Source organism: Plectropomus leopardus, chromosome 24, assembly GCF_008729295.1.
Source record: "Plectropomus leopardus isolate mb chromosome 24, YSFRI_Pleo_2.0, whole genome shotgun sequence".
Lineage (NCBI taxonomy): Eukaryota > Metazoa > Chordata > Actinopteri > Perciformes > Serranidae > Plectropomus > Plectropomus leopardus.
In genome coordinates this window covers 13883248-13908226 of record NC_056486.1, presented here as the reverse complement: position 1 = coordinate 13908226, position 24979 = coordinate 13883248, and the positions used below count along the sequence as shown (strand labels likewise).

At 41.0% G+C, this 24979-nt stretch overlaps 1 protein-coding gene across 1 annotated transcript in view; it reads right to left on the bottom strand.

The window, feature by feature from the left end:
• kcnh7 (potassium channel, voltage gated eag related subfamily H, member 7) overlaps nt 1-24979 on the bottom strand; it is a 93526-nt gene that overhangs the window by 49924 nt on the left and 18623 nt on the right. The window contains 1 exon segment of the mRNA XM_042512823.1: nt 8742-8897. Within this exon segment, the coding sequence (XP_042368757.1) occupies nt 8742-8897 (156 nt within the window).

Sequence of the window (24979 nt, the reverse complement as noted above, 5' to 3'; positions counted from 1 at the left end):
TTTTCTATCACAGTGAGAGCCCTGACACAAACAGGTAATAGTGACCTATATCAGTGAATATATAATGCCTCGGGGCAAGTGCTGTCACTTATGAACATAAATTCTCAAAGCTGTTGTGTTGAGTTATTATGAAGAAGTTATTTGAGCGCTTTGAGACCTAAAACAGCATAGAAACAGCGTGCGTGGTAGTTTTTAATGAGACAGTGGGATCGACATAACCCCCACCGACCCTGTGTTGTGTTTTCATGGTGTGTTTGCAGCAGAACTTGCTTGCAGTCTTCAATATCCCCGCTGATATCTCGTACTTGTTTGCCAATAGCACGGAGAAGCCTGCCAGTGCAGCTATCTTAAAAAGACCCTGGCAGATCAAAACACACGCCGTTCTGCCTCAGGCACGATTCAATTTCCTTCAATTATTCATGGAGGAGGACATTTGGTGAAATATTATAATGGCAGTGGTGCGTTGAGGAGTGAGTCCTGGAACAGATTATGTGCAGTGTTTGAATGAGTGATTGACAGCTCCTGGGGAGATGATGGAGATGTAACACCGAGTGTTGACAGTAGGTCGTTCTGAGGGACCGTTGTGCAAGAAAAAAGTGGAAAAAAACACAAGAATGTAGTTTAAAGTTAAAATTAACGCTCTGTTATACACACACCCATGCACACACCATTCACAAATAGGCACATTTAGTTGCATCTAACTATATCTGCAAACGTGTACGGAGAAAGAGAGACGCAGGATTTCACATATGGACCGCAAACTGTGGCCTGCATGTTGTGAATCATTTAGTCGCCTGAACATATGCCGTACATATCAGAGCGCCGTCTCACTCCTCGAAAACAAGCTACAGTGAAAACTAAGGTCCTGTATAAACTCATTCAGGGAAAAGCACGACACGCACGCCTACAGTTATGAAACAACCATATCATGATGTCCCCTTTGTGCTGTATATGTGCACAAGAGATACTTAACCAGCTTTGCATCAGAACAGGGAGGTAAGCATGTGTAAATGAACTGTGGTAAACTTCTCTCCATCTCACAAGATCTTCCTGCTCATCTCTCAGCTCAAACGCGTCATCTGACAGATTTCTTGCTGGCTCTAGGGCTGTTACTCAAACTGCAGTACCGAACGCCTAAGGAAGTTCTTCAGAGACTTCAATTCCTCGCACTTTGCACATAACTAGGCTAATTTGCACAGGGATTGTGATGCACTTGTGATGCACTTCATGCTCTCAGTCTAATCTCAACTACAGACTATACTTCACATTTTTGTTTGCCCGCCACCACGGACACAAAGAGCATAGATGCCGATCGAGAGAGAGCGACCCCTCTCTCACTCTCAGACCAAACTCAAATCCAATGCTTAAAAACTAGGTAGTGATGATCAAATATGAACCAAGATGCTGTTACTCTATTGCCCATTTCCAGACGGCCCAGTTTTATGAATCACTCCATATGCAACATGCAGAGAGCGCAGCAGTGGAGGATGTGCTCAAAGACTTAATAGGAGGTAAAACAGAACATAAAGTGATTGTTTGAAGCTCAGGAGGGAGCAGCGTGCATCTTTTTCCTCCTCATTACTCCTTGTACTGGGGGTGAGACTGAGAGGGAGGAGAGAGACATAAAGTAATTTGAGACACAATGCCCCGTGTCTTCTTGGGTCGGTGTAGTGTGTTTAAATTAAACCTCCATCCAGATGCTGATGAAGCTAGAAATGATCATTAGCCTTCAACTGGTGATACAGAGCTGGATGTGAAGCTAGAGCTCCAATCTGCAGCGGAGTGCGGCTACATCTTATCTGGTGGAGCGGGCACCCCATGTGCAAAGGCTAAGTCTTTGCTGCAGCGGTCACAGGTTCGATTCCAACCTTGGCCCTTTGCTGCATGTCATCCCCTCTCTCTCCCTCCTCCGTGCTTTTGAGGAGTGGATAATATTGATATTTTTAACATAAAAGTAGTCTTTTAGTCTGGCTTTTATGTAGTGTCTTAATATCACTATTCTATGGTTTATTACTTTATGTTTAAGGTCCTTTTCTAAGATCGATTTTTGCTTATTTCATTTGTTATTCTTGTTTGTTGTTTCTTCAAACAAACTGTAAAGCACGTTGATTTGCATTTGATTTGTTTGAAAGGTGCTAAACAAATAAAATTTGATCTATTAATTGGTTGATAACTGTCCTGTCTAAGGATGATAACAATTAATCAGTTGTTAAGAATTTAACATGTGAAATTACAACAATTTTTTAAAAACCTCATTTGAAAAAATGACGATTAATCTGTTAATTTCAACAACAATCAAGCTTACCATTTTAAACCCTTGTCCTGTCAATTAAAGGCAAAAAGCCCTGAAATATCTTCTAAAAAAACATGAAATGCAGTTGAATTGGTCGTCTTGTCTCTGCTAAAGAATCGTGAGCAAAGTTCTGTTTCATCTGAGCTCGCTGCTTTGAGGCAGATAAGACCGCTGATCAAAAATACCATCTGATTCATCACTCTGAAGCTGATCCCAAACCAGCACACCCAATTTATATTCTAAAGAGTCTGCACACAGCAAAGCTCTGTTTAGCGGGGCTGACTCAAACACTTTTCCCTCCAAACGAAAAACTGTTTTGCAATCACACCAACCGCAATCCTACAACACTGACACTTTTCCCAATTAATAGCGCGGCTCCGGCATTTCACATTTCCGACAGTTTGATTTCAACACGGGCCTCCACTGTTAAAACGACACCTTAGCGAAATAACGAATGGCAGCTCGTGAGCGCTCACATGCTCAGAGCTGTGTTTCTAATTACTGCGCCTGGAGGATAAACATATACCCCCCAAATCTTTTAATTAGCTCATAATTCAGTCATGCATTCACGGTGCGTGCAGACAACATCGTGTGCAGCTATATTTGCTTGTGATATTGAAAGGGCTGAACCTTGCAGGAATATGCTGCCCTTTGAGTGCTGTTACTGGGGTGAGTGTGTGTGTGTGCTCTCACTCCCTCTCCAAGCCTCTCATTCTTTCCCTGCAAAAACTCACCAGCGGCTTTACACAACCAATGGACGCTCAGTGGCCGTTGTTGCTATGATACCGGATAGTAATATTTGCATTGAATATTAATTGGGCCCTCAGATCCCCATGTTGGGGAGTGGGAATGTCTCCCTGTAATGTGAGCATGATTCAGATGTCCTGGAAAAAGTAGAAAGAGAACAATAATCTGTTAAAAAAAAGCGTCACAAAGACGGCTTTGTATCCTTTTGTTTCTCTGTGCTTGTACTTGTGATTTTGCTGACGTTAAACGAATAAAAAGCAACAGTGCAGTTAATGCGCTTACTAACTGATTTGCATGCAGGGTTTTTTTTTTTACCTTAAGGAGTTTTTACCTGGGCTCCCAGTCCTCCTATTACTCACCAGCTCTGGAGAATAACAGATAATTCTGCTGTGTCCCCACTTTGCCCCACGCTCATTTATAGCGAGAGAAAATTAAAGTCTGATTGCAGCCAGCCTCAGTTTGTGTTTTTTATGGTATTTTTCCTAATTAGACAACTGGCGGCTGAGCGTGACAGTAAACACGATGAGAATGAATGCATCTTAGTCTATATTCACACGTGGAAACAAAACACACCTGCACACTTGACTGGCAACATTTTACCACAGATGGTCTTCAGGTGGTTGAAATATTGTCACCAAACATTTAATCTTCTCTACAAGAAAATATGCTGCTGTTTTTCGGCAGTTTGGAGCAAAAAGAGAGCAAGACTGGCGGCTGCCGGTGTGTCCTCTGGGCACACTCGGCTCTGCACAGCTGGTGCGCACACCTCACAGCTCCTCACGAGGTTATGTGAAGCTCCAGTTGAGGGACTGTAAAGTGTTTGTAGTAAAGAGCTAAAAGAGGATGCTGATGGGAAAATGGCTGCTAAAATGAGCTGACAAATTAGTTATATTGTAAAACAAACGCTTTTAATTTGCCTCAATCATGAAACGCAACCGGCGTCTATATGGGACTGGCCTTTAATTACAAGGATCGTAGATACTGATTTAAAAAAAAATTTAATCAGTATGAATATTACTTGTATAAAAATCAATTAACATATAATAACACATACATTCATTTGATCTCACTCCAGCTGTTGCATAGAAAGTCCCCTGCAGTGAAGGGTGGCTCCACAGTGCGATGTCCCGTATTATTGTAATTTTGTTGTGTCTGGTTGCTATGATACGTGTTTCGCTTATTGTATTTGAATATTTCTGCATATTGCCGTCCCTAAACAGTCTTGAAATTGCAGCCACCTACAAGCTGAGCACACGGGTACATCAGACAGATGTCAGCGGGAAACCGCATCGCCAAAGCCGACAAAGCACAATCCACAGACCTGTGGATTAAACTAAATTGAAGATGTTAACTACAGCACTGCTAAATGACTGCAGACTGAAAATGAGACAGCTGCAAGGTCACAGTGACCATGACCTTTGAACACCAAGTTTGAATCAGCTCATTGTTGAGTCTAAGTAAATGTGTCAAATTTGAATAAATTCCCTCACAGTATTCTTGAGATATTGCATTCACAAGAATAAGACAGGCAAGGCCACAAGGACACTGACCTTTGACCTATGACCACCAAAGTCTAATCAGCTCATTGTTGAGTCCAAATGAATGTTTGTCTCAAATTTAAAGAAATTTTCCCCAGGGTGGTTCACAAGAATGAGACAAATGCAAGATCACCATGACCTTGACCTTTGACCACTAAAATCTAATCAGTTCATCCTAAATTCCACTCAAACATTTGTGCCTAATTTGAAGGAACACACCCTCAAGGTGTTGAGATATGTTGACAGGAATGAGACAGACGAGGTCACAGGTACCTTGACCAACAGAATCTAATCATCAATAAGTCCAAGGGACTGTTTTTGTCAAATCTAAAGAAATTCCCTCGGAAGTGAAATATCATGTTCACAAGAATATGTCGGACAGACGGATGGAACCGAAAACATAATGCATAAAAAAAGTGATTAATTTCAATCGACACTTCTCGCAATTAATCACTATTAAAAAAAAAAAAAAAAAAACAATTGACAGCCTTTCTACTAACATGTATGAAACACGACGCAAAGCTTTGTGAAGCTCTGAAATAATTGAAACATTTTTACACCTCTTTCCCCTTTAAACCACCAGTGTGGAGATGCAGCCAATATACTTAGCGGCACTTGTCTTTTTGTGTACGTGTGTGTTATTAATGGATCTGTTGAAGTGGCCCTGCTGGGAGAATCCAAGATGGTGGCAGAATGGATGGATCGTCGCTGAGCGACAAAGGCAATCGATAAGCAGCAGCGATTGGTTGCACGTTCCCAGGAGGGAGCCGAGGTAATGCAACACATGGATCATCCGCTCACACATCCGCTCCTACACACACTGCAGAGCTATTCATGGGAAACGTACCACCACGGGCTTCACCGAGTTAAATCTGTAGCAGTTTGTTCATCTGTGATGTCGTAAATTATGCAGATATTTATGATTTGTGGCCTCTGTTCATCTGCCAGTTAAAAATCGCAGCACAAGGTCTCTGCAGTTAACTGAGGGAGCGCTGTGATGAAATACCAGCTCTCTCTGGTAATCTGTGTGACGGCAGAGGTTGCGTGTAGGCAGAGAGAGAGAGAGGCGGTGTCCGGCGCTGAGACTCGACCTTGTGAACAAATCTGGACCTCAGCACCAGAGTTGCAGGGACGCCCACTTAGATATTCAGATAGGCATGAATAGAGTGTAATTCAGAGAGGCCGGCTCCATCAGGGACTGCCCCTGTGCTCCGGCTGAGCAATTAGCTCCCATAGAAAAGCGAATGAGGAAGGCCTTATCAGTGACACTTACACTCTTGCACACACACACTCTCTCAAATTGAAAAGCTTACTCAGTAACGCATGGTTTCGCAGCGGTCTGAGTGTACACACACAAACACTCTTGCTTATACACTCAACACACGCATCCCCACTCTTTCCGCCGCACACCCCACGAGGCATGCAGCCTGTTAGGGCCTCATCCAATTACAGTCATCTAGAGGTGACCTCTGCTCCTCCATGCTGCTCCTTTATATGTCGAAGACACAAGTGGAGGAAGAGGGAGGCGCAGAGGAGAGAGGAGGCTTTGAGAACATGTTGGAGAGCACCGCGGGGGAATTGCATTAAACACGATTATACCGACAGCTCTGGGAAGAGCGCTCTCCAGCACTGCTCCGGTAGTTCATCAGGCCATCCTGGCAGGCTATGAGCTATAATTGGGCCAGACCTTTGAGATGATGGCAGGCTAACACATCAGTGTCTGCTAAACGCTGGTGTCAACATGCCAAAGGAGCTGTCTAACAGGGGATTCCTGCAGTGCACTGCTGCAAGTGGGAATGAATGCAAAGGGTGAAGGACGCTACATGATGTGAGTTTCAGCTCTGTGCTACAAAGGCATCACACTAAACAAATCTCACAAATTTTCATGGATAACATTTCAGAACTTTTCCATGACTTTTCAAGGACTCAGGTCCAACTCAAAAATGAGGGGGGAGATAAAACGAAAAAAGAGACTGAAGACAGGTATGTGACCGTAAAGCGTCACACACTGACAAATATCAATGTAAAAAAAGCAACCAGCAACTTGGTAAGAAATGATCCACAAATTGCAAGAAAGTAACGGATTTAAAAAAGCTAAGGAAAAACAGTGCTTTTGAATATTATAATTACAAATTTTAAATTATTATAATGTTTTTTTAACTCTCTTTATTTTCACTTTTCAAGTAATGTTCTTTCTTTTAACTTTCTTTTCTTTTTTTAACCACTTTCTTTACTATTTCCTTGCTGGTTTTTGGGTCATTTCTTGCCTTCTTCCCATGTTTTAATAATAAAAATGAAAAAAAAAAATTGCAATTTTATATTACTTAACTAACAATTAATTTCATCACACACAACCAAATTCCATGATTTTTAAAAAAATTTTAAGTGATTTTTACAAACTCTTCCAGGCCTGGAAAATGTGATTGTTAAATTCCAGGTTTTCCAGGGAAACCTGACAAATGTCTCCTTTATAGTATCTAGCAGGGAGTGCAACATAAATAATTGGCTCATGTCATGAAGAGGCACAACTTGATGAGTATGTGGGAAAAGGTTACGAGGAAAAGGTCACGAGTGGCTGTGGCATTACTATCATTCCCTTCCTCCCTCCTTGCTTTTCCACTCTTATCATGTGACAACTGTGTTCTTCAGCTGCAGTGCAAACACCACATGAGGGAACAGAGAGAGTATGGTTTTAAAGGAGTACTACGCCCATTTTCAGAATTCATGCATGTTAATTCTACAGTGTAAAACTGTCCAAAAATATCAGCCATCATGAACAACTGCAACAGTGCAAAAACTCAAATTTGTGAGTCTGGAGCTGCTCCATGGACATAAATTGGTAAAGATGTTCTATGTGCTGTTTATACCTGGTATTAACTTCTTAGGCGATCTGATTAAAAGTGGACAGCGCTACATCCAAGTAAAACAACCATCAAGACGCACTGTCATCTGATCACTCTAACCAATTGCTAAGGCGATCTGGGATGCTTTTGACCACATATGTTTTGAACTGTAAATGCTAAGGCACCCTGATTACAAATGTCAGTTTTACTTTCAAAAGGCTTATTAGAAAATAAATAAAAAAATAAAAGACGTGAAATTAAAAAAACGTCTTTTGCCTTTTCACCCTCTGGCATAGGTAACGTTGGCAGTGACAGAATGGGAAACAAACTGGCAGCTGAGACACATGATAGACACAGGTGTGAACAGTGATGTGTCTCAGCTAACCGCTCGAGTTCAGATTACCGAAATGCATTTTAATACCAGGTGATGACACTGAGAGCACCCACGGGAATGTTCTGAGTATACGGGCACATTTTCACAGCACTACAATAGACTTAGGCTCATTTGGGTGTAACAAAGAAAACAAATATTCTGTCGGTCCAAAAATCAGGCTTCACTGTCTGTGGAGCAGATCCAGACTGAATACTTGATGACATCACCAGTTTGAGACTCACTTCTCTGGTTTCTGGCTTTGAAAAAGAGAAGTTTGTGTTCACAAATATTGATTCAAATTTTCCAGGCCATGGAAATAACCAGTGGTGGACCAAGTATTTAGATCATTTACGAAGTAAATGCACTAATACTACTAATAGTACTAATAGTCCTGCATTGAAAATGTCACTTAAGTAGACGCAAGTAAGTATAATCAGGAAAATATACTTTAAGTATTAAAAGTTAAAGTACTAAAACAAACAAAAAAAGCCAAAACCATAAGATTATTAGAACAAAAGGAGAAAAAATAAAAAAATAGAAAAAATAAACTTAAAAAAAATCCCCAAATCTCAAAATTATAAAGAAAGAAAATACCATAACTTTCAAAATTATTTAAAAAAAAATAAAAACACCTAAAAAAAATAAAAACACCCTAAAAACTTGAAATTATCAGGAAAAAACACCCCCAAAACCCGTCATAATTATTAAAAAAAAAAAAAAAAAATCCCCAAATTTCAAATTTTTACTTAAGCACAGCACTGGAGTAAACGCTGTTACTTCCCATCACTGGAAATAACATATTGTAGATCTAAATTAAGGTGTTGTTCCTCTTAAATGCAACATCTGTAGTTCCATATCTACAAAACGGTAGCAACAAGGCCAGGATTAGAGAAGAACGGCTTCCATAAATGTCATGTGACATGGTATCTCTGCAGCCTGTTACTCACGTTGGTCAGCTTTGGACGGCGAGGTGTGGTTGAGTCTGTTCAGTGAGTCGCTGCTGCCTTCATCCAGGATGTAATCGAAGTTGAGGATGAACATCATGACCACGCCTTCCTCGTTCTTCACGGGGATGATATGGGTGGCGCACAGGAAGTTTGAACCTAACCAACAGGAAATTAAAGTTAGAAATGGGTCATAAACTTTCGCTTTTTGTTCACTTATAGAATAATTCAATTTGAGCCCCATAAATCTGAAATAAAAACTAATTTAAAATTCATAACTTAATTTGTTTCTGGGCAAAAACAAACAAAAAAAGATCAAAGACTTCAAGTAACAGAGCAGTTTTTCAGATGCAGTACAGTTTGACCCTGGAGCTTTCCATTAACACTCTTTGACATTCAAACATCTTACTCCACATAAAGCTGTGTGTGCGGAGATGCCCTGGAAGAGGAACAAGGGTGAAAAGGTCAAGAGGTCCTCTGAGAGGACAGCCTCTGGAGCAGAATGATTTCATAAATCCAGACATGCCCCGAGTCCGCCCTGCTGCTGCGTACTGTACGCACAGTTTACTACAGTCACGTCCACAGAAAACAGCTATTCAGCTCAAGTTCACATTCAAGGAGCGCTGCGAAAATTCAGAGCGGCTCAACTGTCTGCACGCAGTGCTGAACATGGAGGTGACTTTGCACTCAAGCCCCGTGTCAAGACTGACACGTCCCAAGTCAAGACTCACATATGCCAAGTCACATCCCAAGTCAAGACTGACAAATGCGAAGTCAAGTCCCAAATTAAGACTGAAATCCACAGTCATCACTATGTAACATAAGTACCAAAAAGCACAATACATGCTTGGCATGTATTTCCCCAAAATACAGCAACCAGAAAACTCTCTCTTTCCTCCCTAAATTCTCAGTCTTGTAGAAAAAATGAATTGCTCTCAGCTCTTAAACCCCAATTACTGTATTAGAGTTGCCGATGGCTTCGCAATGGGAGGTAAATTTAATGCGACCCTGCTCGCTGCTAATGCCTCGTGTCTAAATGTTTCTCATTTATCAAACAGCCGACAAGAGGTTAACGGAGATGAAACAGAGATGGTACGCTCTTTATACTAGCTGTCCTCTCTCAGCGTTGAATGTAATATTATCACTCAGAAAAAAGGAAAAAAAGATATTTTTGGCTTGCCTGACTCTAATAAAAAGTTTAAACAGTGGTTTCTGTGGTTCCCAGCGCTGGCTGGATAAGATGTACAGAAGCTATGATCAGGATTACTGATGTAGAAAATGAAATGTACATTAAGTTATAAATAATGAACATGGACATCTCTGGAAGATGCTCTCCCGCACATTAGGCTCTAAGTCCTGCTGTCACCAGGAGGCTATTTATAGCTCACCCAGCAGGCACCCGGCCTACAGCATTTCTTTTCTGGGGGAATACAGACACACAGACACACACTGCTGCACAAACACATTCAACTTCAACTCTGCTCAAATTTGTGTGTGCTGAGAAATATGCACACGCACACTGCCACACACGGACCTACGCAGACAAAAATAATTGCAGAAAAACAGTCTTCAGTCTTTTTCTCGTATTGTTTTGTCAGGCTCTAAAATCCTATTGTGCAGCAACATTACAAAACAACTGCTTCACAAGACTAAGGTTTGATTTGTGTATCGGGGAGCCCAGATTCTGCTGGGCGAAGCAGTAAACTGCTCTTAATAGTATATCAGTGTCACCATGGCTGGATGGTGCCATTACTTTCATTTATTTATTTACTCACAGGGTTCCAACAGCGGATGACTTTAAAATACCTTTTTAATGCCAATTTTACAATAAACAAACAAAAAACATGAACTGATATAAATTACTTACGTGTTTTACAAATATTTACTGTGACATAAAACATTTTTGGATTATCTTAATGCAATACATTCTGCTGCTCCGTCTGTGCCCAGAGTACACTCTGCGCACTGAGAGTGAGGTGTTGTGCATCACTAAGGGGCATATATATATACAGTATATATATATATATATATATATATATATATATATATTATATATATAATATATATATCACTTAAAATTAACGTTCCAGCTCTGAAAATATTAAATGAATACCAGAGATGTCAGTTTTGATAAAATTTACTTTCGAAAAGGCCGACACTCATTAACTGCTAACTAAGAGGTTTGTATTTTTAAGACGTGAAATACAAAACAGTCTGGCAAATACAAAAAGTCTGGCGCTCCATTGACTTAGTCATCTTTAGCGCTGCATTTTAGGCATTATCAGTTGTGGAGGTGGTGAGATTTTGATGTTTCATGTGGTAAATGTCTTGACTTTTATTTTTTATTTTCTGTTGGCTTTTCTGACAGACAACTGGCCATTGTGTTGTCAAGTAGAAACGTGCCCACTGCCCAGCCTCTGGTCTTTGATGGTTCCTCAATTGCTCTTCAGTGAGCACCACCCTGGTTGCATGGAGGCTGATGCTAGCTTGCTAGCGGCGATGCTCATTCGGCGATCAGCTGGAAACGGCATCCCGGTGGAAGACCACATTGCTGCAGGAACATTATGCTAACCCTCTGGTCTCCCTGCAAGATCGCCCTAGTGAGTAAGTTACTTCACTTTGACCGCAAAACCCCTTTAGCATTGTTAACTATGTTGTGGTAGTAAAAGGGAGCTAACTGATAAGTCAACAATGCTAAAGGGACAGCTCAAAATTGAGCTGATATTCACTGGGGCAAGCTTGGGGGGAAAACTGGAGGGTGGGCACAATGTTTCCACAGCACTGCTATTGGACCCACGCGGCGTTATTGGCAGTAATGAGCTGCACCGCTAGCTCGCTAGCGCCTAACAGACCTGGGTTGGGTGCAGTCATTAAACTACGGAATAAAGAAACAAACTGAAGAGCACAATCAACCTATAGATCGACACGTGTAACTAGTCAAAAGTATTTTTCTTAGTTAACCGGTGAACTTTTGACATTGCTAATCAATACGTGGCAGCAGATGTTTTAATTGTGGCATGCCGCCACAAATTTGCTAATGTGTGGGAAACTCTAAAGGATCTGCAGGAACCCTGATTTAAAGCCTCCTTAAATTTTGGGAGGAAAATTTAGATGATATTGTTTAATACTGACAAATGACATGATTTACCCCTAACTTTTCCAATTGATGTATTTCTCTACAAAAGACCTTGTGACTAATAAAAAAAAGTCATTAACTTGTATTCCAGCACCTCAACTGAAGCCAATTTGTTGATATGAAAGCACAAACGCGTCTCTCTTATCTCCTAAACCACAACGAGCAGCAGTGACAATAACGAGCATTCTATTATTTGAATCTTGACAATTCACTTTGTTTGAAAATTAAAATTAAAATGATCAAGTCCGTCTCCATGGAAACAAGTGAGCACTCAAGAGAAAAGCAAACTCCCCACGCCAAGTTGGATATTAGTTTCATTTGTCTGCAGCACAAAGCAACTTTGAGATGTTTCTCAATTCAAATGAAATCTTTATTGTGCTGAGGACAATCTGCCGGTTCGTGGAGAGCTCTGACAAACAGAGATTTGCTTCTCAAAATGGCAAATTTACAAACTTAACTCACATTTCAAGTGCGGAAAGTTCATATAAGCAACAAAAGAGGAAACAACAATTAAAGATGGACCTTTTGAGCCATGTATGCGGCATCATACAGCATCATCAGGGGCCATCTTCCAGTACAGTATAGATAGAGAGAAAAGCTTTACCTAAAGAGGATGAATTCATAATGACTGAATGTCTCCCTGTGGGTGAGTTTAAAGGCAAAATCAGACACACGCACACCTGCACATTCTCCACACACGTGCTCATCATTCACAAAAAGACACAGAGGTTCAACAGGCGCACAAAAATTCAGTTACACACTACAGAGAGAGTGCTTTGTGTTTAACCTCTGCATGCCTCAGGAGGGGACGTAACCCCAGCTTTGTAAAGCAATCTGTGTGCGAGTGTATGTGCGTGTTTGTGTGTACGCACGGAGGCATGCTCTAAAAATAAGCCGCTTGGAAACCATCGGCATTTATAATTCATCGGAGCTAAGTATTATGTTCGAGAAAGCATAATGGTTGGGCTTGTTTAGGCAATATAAGAATGAGAGGCGGCTTGATGGTTGTGTGTGTGTGTGTGTGTGTGTGTGTGTGTGTGTGTGTGAAGGAGAGGACAAGGAGATATATAAATAAATATGGCTGAAAAAATACATTAATTCAACTAATTAGGTTGTGAGGAGTAAGTGTGTGGATGCTGTGCATTCATTTTTATATTAATCTGCCTTATTACTGCTGTTGACTTTTTTTGTTCATCACTACGTTAATAAATGTTTTCTTCCTGCATGTCATATTGTTTTGGAACGATGTGAATATGAAAGAGAGGAAGAGCGTGTGAGACTGAGTGTGTTTACATGAAGCGTAGGTGTGTGTGAAGAGTAATATATGGTGCTGTTTGTGTGTGTGACAATACAAGGATGACAAGAGATTTAGTGGCAGGTTGTGTGTGCATGATTGTGTATTTTGACTTGCGTGCCAGCGTATTTGTGCTTTTTAAATTTGCATCCAAATGTTAAGATGACAACATTTGCTTGCGCTGTCAGCTGTACAAGTCAGAGTCAATTCAGTTCATCTGTGATGATGCTCAAGTAAAAGACGCCGCACTGAATTAAAAATCAATCTGTTAATAGAGATTGTGAAATAACAATTTGGCCAGTAGCCGATACAAGTGTTTTTTGTGTTGTTCAATGATACAAATTGACGAAACAACAAACATCTTTTAAAAAGATAAAGATCTGCTTCTAAAGCCTGTTTACTTTACAATATTGTCTCTAATCTGTATTTGATATCGCTGTAAAAACATAAAAGAAATTCTCCTTCAAACAGCTGTATTTATTTAACTTTCTTGCCAAAAAGCTACATTTTACAAGATTATACTCAACACATCATAAGAACTTTGTAATTTACCTTCACCCAATGCGCATTTTTACTGAATATGGCTTGAGCGCATTGTAGTGTAACTCAGTGCTATCTCTGTTAGCTGCTAGTTCACGCCCGGGCCCCAGGAACAGCTCGAGGCTTTGACAGCAATATGACATAGTGGCCAAAAGCGCAACTTCTGGGTCCATTACTTGATGCCATTCGGCCCAAAAAGACTTTTTCTCATTAATTATATTGTGAAAGAGACGTCTGAAAATCAGTGGATACATTTCTTTTAACGTCACAACCCCTGGAAAATGGATGTCTCTGGTTCACCTGCTCTGCGGGCCCCATAATGTGAAAGATATGGGTAATTTCATATCATGGAAATTAAACTTTTTTGCCTTCATGCACCACTGAGCAACTTTAATAGGAAAGGACTGTGGCCCACCTACACCACTGTATCCAGTTCTCTTTATACATCCATGGTTCTATCATCACCGACCGTCAGCAGCTAACATTAACTCGCTCTCCTCCTGCTGATGTCAACATCTTGCGCATATTATGGATGTTATTTCTTCGAAACTTGTTTAATGGTTGTTATGTACATCAGTGAATCTCTGTCTGTTATTACAGTTTTACATTGCCTTCTCTTTTGCCTCCGTCACTATTTCTCTAAGTTTTCTTTTTCCATGTCCTTGTCTGTCTTCCTCCGTCAGTGTGAATAAATCCACCCTAGTCCTCATTTGTTTTTTCTATTTCTCTCTCTCTCTCTCTATCTGTGCGTGTCCCTCTCCCTCCGAAATGAGAAAGCTGCCCAGGTTCTCTGCAGGAAGGCCACCTGACGTGTTATAAGTGGACAGATCAAACAGATCCCCGGTGCTGCTGCCGATGCAAATTTCTGCCAGTCTGCCTGCATATCCTGCCTCAGCGGAGGGTCAAAGACAAACACACACACACACACACATCACATGCACACACACACTTACGCAAACAGAAATAACATTTACATTTCTCAGCTGCACACTGGCAACCATGCACACAAGCATGCGCACACAAACACTAATGAGGTTCACAGATCTGAGTTCAGCACGCTCCGAAACAGGCACAGACAGACCCTGGCTCACACACACACAGGCGCTCACACACGGCCTGCCGGCAGCATTAATTAGCAGAATGTTCTCTGTCCAACTAAATCTAATAAGCAGGCGATGGAGCTGGTTTACATGGTGCAGTGTAATGAGAGAACGCACCTTTGAAAGGAACTAAAACAGCTTTAGTCAGAGCATGTCTGACCTGAATATTTATGTGGAGCTGCAGAGCAAAACGTAGTTAAGCATCCTAATGTGATACATCAGGTGACACCTTCTTTAGAGATACTTTTAGACAAGAAACTGACCTTCTCTGTCTTAAAAAACAGCATGACTCAGCAGCGGTTTCCTTTGTAAATCTACAGTCATGGTTGGATGGACTGAAACAGAAACAGACATAAAATCTGTTCTTTTCTAGTCTCTAATCCTCCGAGGACGGCGGCTGGAGGAAAGTGCTGACTCGCAGTTTGCAGGAGAAGTAAATAATCTCAAACTCTGGCAAGGTGAAAGTGAGTTGATAAACAAAAAACCACCAATCGGCCACATAAACAACCCAAAATCCAGAGTCAATCTTATATATAACAGCATGATAAGCCTGCTGGTGCATTGTTGCACTTGCCTGGTGTGTCAAAGTCAAGCCACACGCTTTAAGCCTCAGTGGAAATGTGGGTCTTATTGATTTAAGCATTTTCCACTCGGCTTCATTTCCTCCCTGACCGCGGCGCAGCCTACCTGGATTAATAGGGCTACCTGGTAATCTGGTGCTACACAGATGGCTCGGCAGGATGACAGCACAGTGTGGCACCAACAGCATACACAGAATATGCCAAATCACAGTATGCCGAGGGGCTTTGATGTTTCACACCAAAGCTGCATTGTTTTGTGTCATCTCTTTTGAATGCACTGTGACTCTGGTACTGGAGAAGATCATATATCACAGTATGTAAATAAATTACCTTGATATTGATATATCCACAATAATCTAGGGCAGTAATACTCAATTTACAGCCCAAATCTGGCCCCTGATACGGTGCCAGGTGGGCCCTCCAATCATTTTCTAAATCACAATAAAAATAAAGTGATTCACGCTAAAATTGTGCATAAAACAGCATCAAAATAGAGCTTGTTTATAAAAAAAAGTGCAAGTGGAGGATCCCCCACACCCACTGACAGAGGTAGCCAAGCCCCAAATGTCCCAAAATCCAAGAAACATCCTGAAATCTGAGAATGGTCCTATAGTCCTATCAAAGTCCAAAAATCCTAGAACTGTCCTAAAATCCTAGAAACGTATGAAAGTCCTACAAACATCCAATATTCTGAGGAACGTCCTAAAATCAGAGAAACCTCCTGAAATCCTACAAATGTCCTGAAATAATATCCTAGAAATGTCCTAAAAAAATGAGAAATCATGGAAACGTGCTAAAATTCTAAAAACCTGCTAAAATCCTAGACACTTGCTAAAATCCTATAAAACATCCTAAAATCGTAGAAACATCCCAAAGTCTTAAAAATGTCCTGAAATCCTGGAATTGTGCTAAAATCCTAGAAAAGTCCTAAAATCCTAGAAACATCCTAAAATCTGAAAAATGTCCTAAAATGTTAGTCAAATGCTACAACGACAAGTTGAGTATCCCTGTTCTTGGGCTGACTATTGGTGCTCACAAATTAGCTCAATGACGAGATTTTTGATAAATAATCATCAGTAATGTCGATATAATGAAGGAATAAAGGAAAACAACAGAACAGCTAGGAAAGTCTGGTGAGTTCAGAAATTACATCACTTTAGCAGCTTTGAAAACCAGGAAAAGACAACATGTAGGATATAAAAATATCCAAAACCAATGACGATATCCAATCACATTTCCAAATATCAATACAACACTGACATATTGCCCAGCCCTCGTGTTAACTCTGACAAACCAAAAGATTAAAATCAGCAGGTTTGCACACACAAAGTCACCTCCACGCCGGTCTGTTTTGGACTGGATGTCTCGCCAATAAACTACTTGGATAATTAGCCCGGCCAAAGACATAAGTCACGGAATAAATACAACTATACGTGTAGACGTCCAGAAAAATGTGGCTACTCATCCATAAACAAAAACAATGAGGTGACTTTTTTATGCATGCGGTTTCTTTCGGCTCATTTGACCTTGGGGTTTGGACTGAACACGGCGTCGCAATTGGACGTCAGGTTCAGATGAGGACACTGTATAATGCACTAATACACCACTGACCAACTGTTCCCACAGAGTTGTGTCTTCATTACACGGAGCTATCCAATACCCCCCCACCACACACACACACACACACACACACACACACACACACCTATCTATGAAATTAGCTCCCTGCTCACCTCAGCTCACTCACCCTGCACCTCCTAATTCTTTTCCTAAACTTAGATTAATTACACTCTATCATGGTTATGTCAGTTCCACCTCATTTTAAGCTTGAGGGCTCACTACTCCTCTGTGGTGAAGGTGATGCACATTTCCTTCCCACTTTCATGCAACCCCACTCAATTAAAACCTAAGCCGTGACGTGTTTTTAGTTTTTTTCTGTATATTTTTGGAGATGAGGTTTCAAGTTTCCACATTGGGCTTGTGTAAGTTGCTCACTGGACCGCGACTGGCTCCAAACTATTTGTGATGTCGTAAATCCTGCAGGTACAGTACGTACAGTTCTTTGACTCAGATTCAAGGTGAGCACAGAACTTTCCCCTCCAGCAGATAAATGTGAAAACAGCCTTCAACTGTCAACCAGCGCTCGTACATCATCCTGCTCGGTGAAGCTCAAACATCACAGTAACAATAAATAAAATACAGTTTGCAGTGGAGAGGGATTTTAAGTGAAAAAATACCACAATGTAAAAACAGCAAAATACATATACTTTTTCACAACTTCGGGGGCTCTCCTGCTGCTGGGAAAGTTACAACTCTCTCATCATTACACGGTGATCTCATATATACCAGTAATATGAAGTCTGACAGAGAGGAGAGGAAACAATTTTCAACAGTGTGATTAAGCTGTCCCTTTAAATTACTGCTCTATTATTTCACTGCAGCAAAGCCATATTTCTTTGCATGTTATCACCACATGTTGAGGAAACTTTAAATTATTGAATGAATAGGAAAAGTCGAGTGTGTGTTCATAGGCGCAGCAGAGAGGGGAGTTCTGGTTTCAAGATGCTGGAAATTTCATTAGATTCTATTTCCACTATCAATAATTAAGACAATGCAGCTCAACGTGCACTTGTTCATGATGGCAGGGTAGCTAAAGCACAGCGCGCACATTGACCGGCTAGTGTGATTAAAATGCATTAAATCAAGTCTCTCCTTTCTCTCTGTCATGCAAACACACACACACACACACGCACACACACACACACACAGACCAGTTTAACATCTGCTGACTGGTTGTGTCTGACAGTGATTGTGGGATAGTGGCATATGGGAATCTTGATAGCCCTCATTTAGAGAAACCGCTGCCAAGAGTACAGCAGTCAAAATCATTTTAAATTGCAGCCCGTGCTTTTTGCCCTGGCCTAATAGACACAGTGTGTGTATGTGTGTACATATAGGTGTGTTTGTGTGTGTGTGCATGCCAGTGAGTGACACTGATGTGAGCTGAGCCTCCGGCAGCAGGGAGCTGTTGGTTGGTGCTTCACTGCTTGAGGGGTTACAGTGACATCTCCCTCCTTGTTTCCCTGCCTCTCTGTCTCCGTCAAAGGCTCAGCGGGGGAGCGTCTTCGCGGCTAATTGTCATCAAATCCACTCATCCGGGTCGCTCTCTGACCCTGCGTCTGCATGTCAGAGTGTCTGAGTCAATCACTGCTACACGATCATTGCCTCCTCTTTGACTTTACATCAGGAGGTGAGCAAAAAGACATCATTTTGAGAATGATGACGGAGCGTTTTCAACTTGTTTTAGGGACAAAAATACAGTAATTCCATTAACTCGAGACCGCTGGGGTAAAATTATTACAGTGTGGAAAATAAAAAAGTTAAATATATGAATTGACCTTGCTCCAGAGGGAGGAAGGCTTATGTTTTGCCTTCCATTCTAGGTAAAATGTGATCCCTTCCCTTTCTCCCCCGGGAACATTCAGTTGTACTAAGAGCTGTTTAACTCTGATGCACTCTCTAATCCAGGAGGTCTACCTTATCCCGGGGTTATGACATCATCAGTGGCGGCACGGTGGCCTGGTGGTTTGAGGAGACTATCACCACAAAGGTCATATGTCAAATCACTGCAACACGGGTGTTTTGCCATCATGAGGCATATCCACGAAAATGTCCACAATCTACACACTAAGACATGTTGATGTTGACATGATTTAGTTATGGCAAAAAAAAAAGGATTTCTGGACGTGAAAACATAAATGGAAACTCTAAGATCAACTTTCTAAGTTGACGTTCCAGATTTATTTTTTTACATAATTTATGCAAATCATGATAAAAAGGAAAGGCTGCATGACTGCAGCATGGTAACAGGTGGACTTGTGCATCACAAACATACAACACAGAAGCAAAATTATAGCAATTTGTGTTTCATGCTAATTATTTACCCCATAATGCTAACTGCATAACATGCAACTTTAAGCAACCAAGTTGAATTTCATTCACTGAGCCTATAGATGCCAAGGAATTTCCAGTACAGTAAAGTAATTTCCGGTGACAAATGTGAGTAAAGCAGCACTCAGAAGTCACAATTCACATCTGCTACTCACAGTTCAGCGCAAGCTAAGTACAGTGAGAAAAAATGCACAAAGATCTGTTTCTTTTCATCTATATTGAACAGACAGCGGCAGACACAATCCCTCTGGGGTCTGAGGTGAAATTCTACACACTGGAAACTTCAGTAAACTAATTTCATCGGAAAAATAAGAAACATTTCAAACACTTCTGTAACACACTGTTCAAACACTGTTCCAAGCTAAAGAAGCACTTTCTCAAAAGGCAGCAGGTCAAAACAGGCTATAAAATGAAAGTAATCTCTTTAAGAATATGTCAAATAACTAGATATACCGCCACACTGTAGTATGCCTCTAAGCCCCCGGGCAAGTTGCACACACAGTTAACATCCTCCTCTGTGAAAACATGGCTGCTTTTATTTCTTGAGTCCAAGTAGACATTTGTGCCAGATTTGGGAAAACTCCCTCTATGCCATCCTCAGATACTGCTAAAAGTGAAACAGATTCAAGGTCACGGTGCAAATTATCCTTGAAAACCAAATTCTAATCAGCTCATCGTTGAGTCCGAGTGAATGTTTGTGTCAAATTTGAAGAAATTCCCTCAAGGTGATGAGGTCGCAGAAATTCACCTTTGACCATCAAAATCTAATCAGCTCATCATCGAGTCCACTCAAATGTTTATGCTAAATTTGAAAAAGTTCCCACAAGGTGTTCTTAAGTTATCGTATGCACAAAAACAAATCTGACAAGGTCATGGTGACCTTCACCTTTGACCTTTCAACACCAAAATATAATCAGTTCATCGCTAAACCCAAGTGATCAATGTGCCAAATTAAAATAAATAAATAAATAAAAATCCCCCAAGGTTTTCTTGAGATATCCCGTTCACAAAAATTAGACAAACGGGGTTACAGGATCCTTGACCTCTGACTACAAAAATCGAATAAGCTCATCACTGAGTCCAAGTGAATGTTCGCTGAATTTGAACAAATTTCCTTGAGGAATTTGTTGATGCTTTCACAAGAACGTGTTGGATGGTCAAGTGGAAAACATAATCCCTCCGCTATTACCGGCATGGACGCATAACAAGCACTTAGCACAACACCACTTAGCAGACAGGAGGTGCATACCGTGTTATAGCACTGGCACGGCCTGGAATGCTTTATCTTTTGTTATAGAGCATCTGTGATACCGTGTATTCTGCATGCAGCTGTGTGGACCAGACAATGACCCCATACCACAGCAGTTCAGTATGAATACACACACTTTCACAACCCTAATGGCAAGGCAAGTTAAGCTTTTGTCACTCTACTGCTCAGTGTGTAACCTCTACTCAATACCTCTACAGGGCCTTGACCAATTACAAGATACACACACTACTGGTGTGTGTTCGAATAAATTAAAGAAAATCAGTTATGAGTATAACAAATCTGTGTACTTATCATTGTGCAATTACCTTGACTAAATTGTTATGACCTGCAGTTGTGATAAACTGCAGCCTTTTGGAAGGCAACTAATATTATTTGCAAAAAAAAAAAAAAAAAAAGGAGTGAAAATCAATGTGGAGAGTAACATGGTGAGAAAAACCCAGGCATTAAATCTTCACACATTGCAGCCGCATGTTGTCAGAGCTTTACGACTTTGAACGGGACTTGATCATTTTGAACAGAGAGTATTATTTAGGGAGACAGTCCTTTAAATAGAAGATCACACATTTGAGTCATGCAGACCTCAAGGTCACAGCGTCCCGTTCCAGTATCTGTGTGTAAGACACTTCCCGTTCTCGTGTAAGTTGCAAGCTGGAAGAGTGGCTAAATGATCAGATGACAAGATATTGGAGTGCACTCAAAGTCAGGGCCAGGGTTTAATATCTCCAGAAGGGGTTTGATTTCACTCTAAGATTATTAATTGATCTGAAATTAGTTTTAGTTAAATTAGTTTTGTAAAAAAAACACAAAGTGGTGCCCTTTCTTAGTTTGTGCTTCAGAGACAGAGGAGTACCAACGGAGAACAGAATAAAATCATAAAGTCATTTTTAATGTCACAGAATATCTTCGTCCATGCCTCATCCTCAGTGTAACGCTGCTATTTTTTCCATGTTAGCTATTTCACGTGTCATTGTGTTCTGCTAATAGAATGGTTTGATGTTTAAATCCCATTACGCCTGTAAAGTGAAATATAATTGTACTTTTTGTTGACTTGCTACGTCCAATTTGTGGCAGTGAGTGAGGAGTTAATCTGCGGCCGCAGAACAAGTCTGAAGCAATTCACGGAATACAACAAAGCCTTGCATAGCAGCATTAACAGGAATAATCTGTCTGAAGCTGTGGACACCATGTGGCGTCACTGCAAAAGGTTATCTGGGAGATCATGGTGGGTGATGGAAGGCTCTGCAGACGCTGTCAAACAGCAAGCTGTGAACGGGGCCATAAATACAGTTTATCATTATGAATGTGGAAAATATGTCAGACCTGATGGACGACGCAGCAAACAAGATACCACAAAACAAAGTGTCAGAAAATAAAAGTCGATTTTTGCAGAACCCCGACTATTTGGACTCTTTGAAAACAGATGCCTGCTTGTTCATTTTTTTTATAAATGTCACAGAAACACAGACTAAAAGACTATTTATTTGCACTGCAGTGCTGGAACTGCAAAAATGAATTTCAATACATCTTAAAATGAATAACAGTATACTTAAGATTTTTCACTTTTAGTCTATTTCAGCCCTCAACTCAGGGCGATGACTTAGCATTTTTTGCATATATGTAAATCAAACGAATTCAAACCCCTCTGAAGTGAACCAAACTCAGACCACCTCAGGAGGTTTTTCTGAATTCGGCTCGCTTTATTTGTGCATTGTGAACACAAAGCGCTCGTTTTGCTCTTTGTCTTTGCATTTTAGCCCAAATCACATGCTACTGCGCTGATCCAGATATAATGACGAACACATTAAACAGAAACATGCACACGCAGCCTGCGCAGATGCGTCAGGTGATAACGCGGTTGGACTGAAGCGGTGGCGTTGTTATCATACGCTGGCAGACAGCTGGATGGCAGCAGGTGCGCGCACATACAACGCGCATGAATGGCGTCACTTGAGGCATCAATTCGCTTCTTGTGTGTGTGTGTGTGTGTGTGTGTGTGTGTGTGTTTTAAACCTAACTGTCTTTGTCTTTGTTGCCTAATCCCAACCATCATGACAATCCGTGCTGTTGTGTAAGCAGAGCGACCGTTCTGGTTCATCCCACCACTTGTGCATTGTTAAAATCACAGTAATCCCGCCATGACATCATCCCACCGTGTGCATATGTTGACATCATCATAACATCATCACGGAGCGTAAACAACTGACAGACAAGGATAACTAAAAGCGGCACCATGTGACGAGTTTGCGGTGAGAACGTGTTGAACATGCACTATAGGGTAGATAAATAAATACACTATGGGCTCAATCAAACAATGCAAAGCTTATGTCATTTTCTAACACTGAGCTGACTGAACACAGGCTGACAAGAGGCCACGACATCTACAAGCAAAAGCTATTCCAGCATCACAGGGCTTTGCTCCAAGTGCTCCTGTAGATGAAGCAAATTCGATTAAAGAACACTGTAAAAAGCTTGACAGGCTCCAGTTCCTGTCACCCTTGTCTCGTCACAGCACCTCCATACTAAATTACTTTTGTCAAATTGCCAATGAAGCAGCTATCCGTGTATCTGTCTGCTCACAGCAGAGGAAAAAAACAGAAACAGTGGCGTGTCTCAGCTGGACAAAACGCATAAGGAGGACTCAAATGGACAAAGACAAATCCGCAGCCTCAGTCACAGAGAGGGACCACTGTGGTCCAGCGCCGTGATAATGTGTGGGTGTCAGGTTTTGTTGAGGGCATGACTATCTGTGATGAAACAGGCCAGTGGCCGTTGGCTGTCCCCTCGGACTCTAAGGGCTCGTTGAATTTATCTCCATCAAAGTGCCTCTGCAGGCGCCGCACGGTGCTGATCCCAGCCTGGCATTTAGTGGTGGACTTCTAAAAATGAGTTCATGAACACAGGCTTTCACGTAATTCAGCTGGCAGAAATCATGTCGGAGTCATCAAAAACAAGTGCCTGGGCCTGAAGATACCGTAATAACATCAACACAGAAACGACCTTGCCAAGCACCAAGTCTGCCACGTGAGAACTTGCAGAAAAGTTTAAACAAAATATAAAATTCTTTATATTTCAATTCCACAAATACATCTAGAAATCGAGCAAATGAAATCCTGAATTCATTTCAGTTATCTTGTGCTGTGTTTATACACCTTTCACAAGATATTTAACCCTTTAAAACCTAAGCAAATTGATTTGATTTATTTAAAAAATGGGGCAAAAAAAGGGCAATGACCAATTTATTAAATAAAATTTAAAAAAGAAGTCAAAAGTGACCTCAACATTAGTTGAGAAAAAAAAGAAATATAAAGAAAACTGTGGAAAAATGTCTAAAAATGTATAAAAACTATAATATTTATTTTAAAATTAAAATTTATACTTATGTTACAGAAAAAATACATTTGTGTTTAAAAAAATAAATACAGTTTTTATTTATAAAATAATTTTCTTTTTGTCTTTCACTTCTGTTTTTGTGTCTCAAAATCGAACCAATTTTCCCAGATTTTAAAGGGTTAAACAACAGCCACGTGAATGAAAACAATCAGGTCAGCATGTGATCTGATGAATGAGTCTGCTGTTCATTCACAGATGTGCGCATATCCAATCTGTGAATGAGAGAAAAGCAGGGATCATGCTCTGAAATCACATAGCGACAAATATGAGTGGTTTAAGAGGGGGAAGGGGGGATTACATGTTTACCAATAAACCTTTTACTGCACGCACGTGAGACACTCTGGAATTCCTCACGTCAAAAAAATCTACATAATCTGGGAAAATAATCTTCCCTGCTCACATCCAGCTCGCCGTTTCCCTCTGGATGAACGGTGTCTGTCTGGTTTACAGCTGTGGAGGGTGGGTGAGGGTCTGTGTTAGACCCTCAGTGAAGCAAGAGTGAGGATGCACGAGGGGGAGGGGGAGCCGCAGAGCGAGGTGTACGAGTCGCAGCAGGTTGGGGGAGGGGGCTGTCAGACTGTTCACTGTCTGTTTGTGGTAATACTGACACATAATGGCAGCGCGTGTGGGCTTAATCCATAGATCCAACATCACAGTGACCTATATTTATTCATTGGCACGCTGTCTGCAAGCCGCAGCGGTGAAATACATTTCATATGTACAAACTGAGGTTAAACTGATGAATGTGGTTGATATTGGAAATCTGAAAATATTGTATGTAAGACGATTATGTCTAAAGCAACTTGCAATCATTTTTTAATCTTCTTAACCCATGTTTATGTGTATGAATGTATCAAAGTGACCCCCCGACTACCACCTGAAGAGGCTGTTTAAAAGCACGTCAGTCCGTGTTGTACACACATTTCTCTCTGTTGCTGTTGCGGCTGACTAGAAACCTGCAGGCAGCTCCTACAGCTCG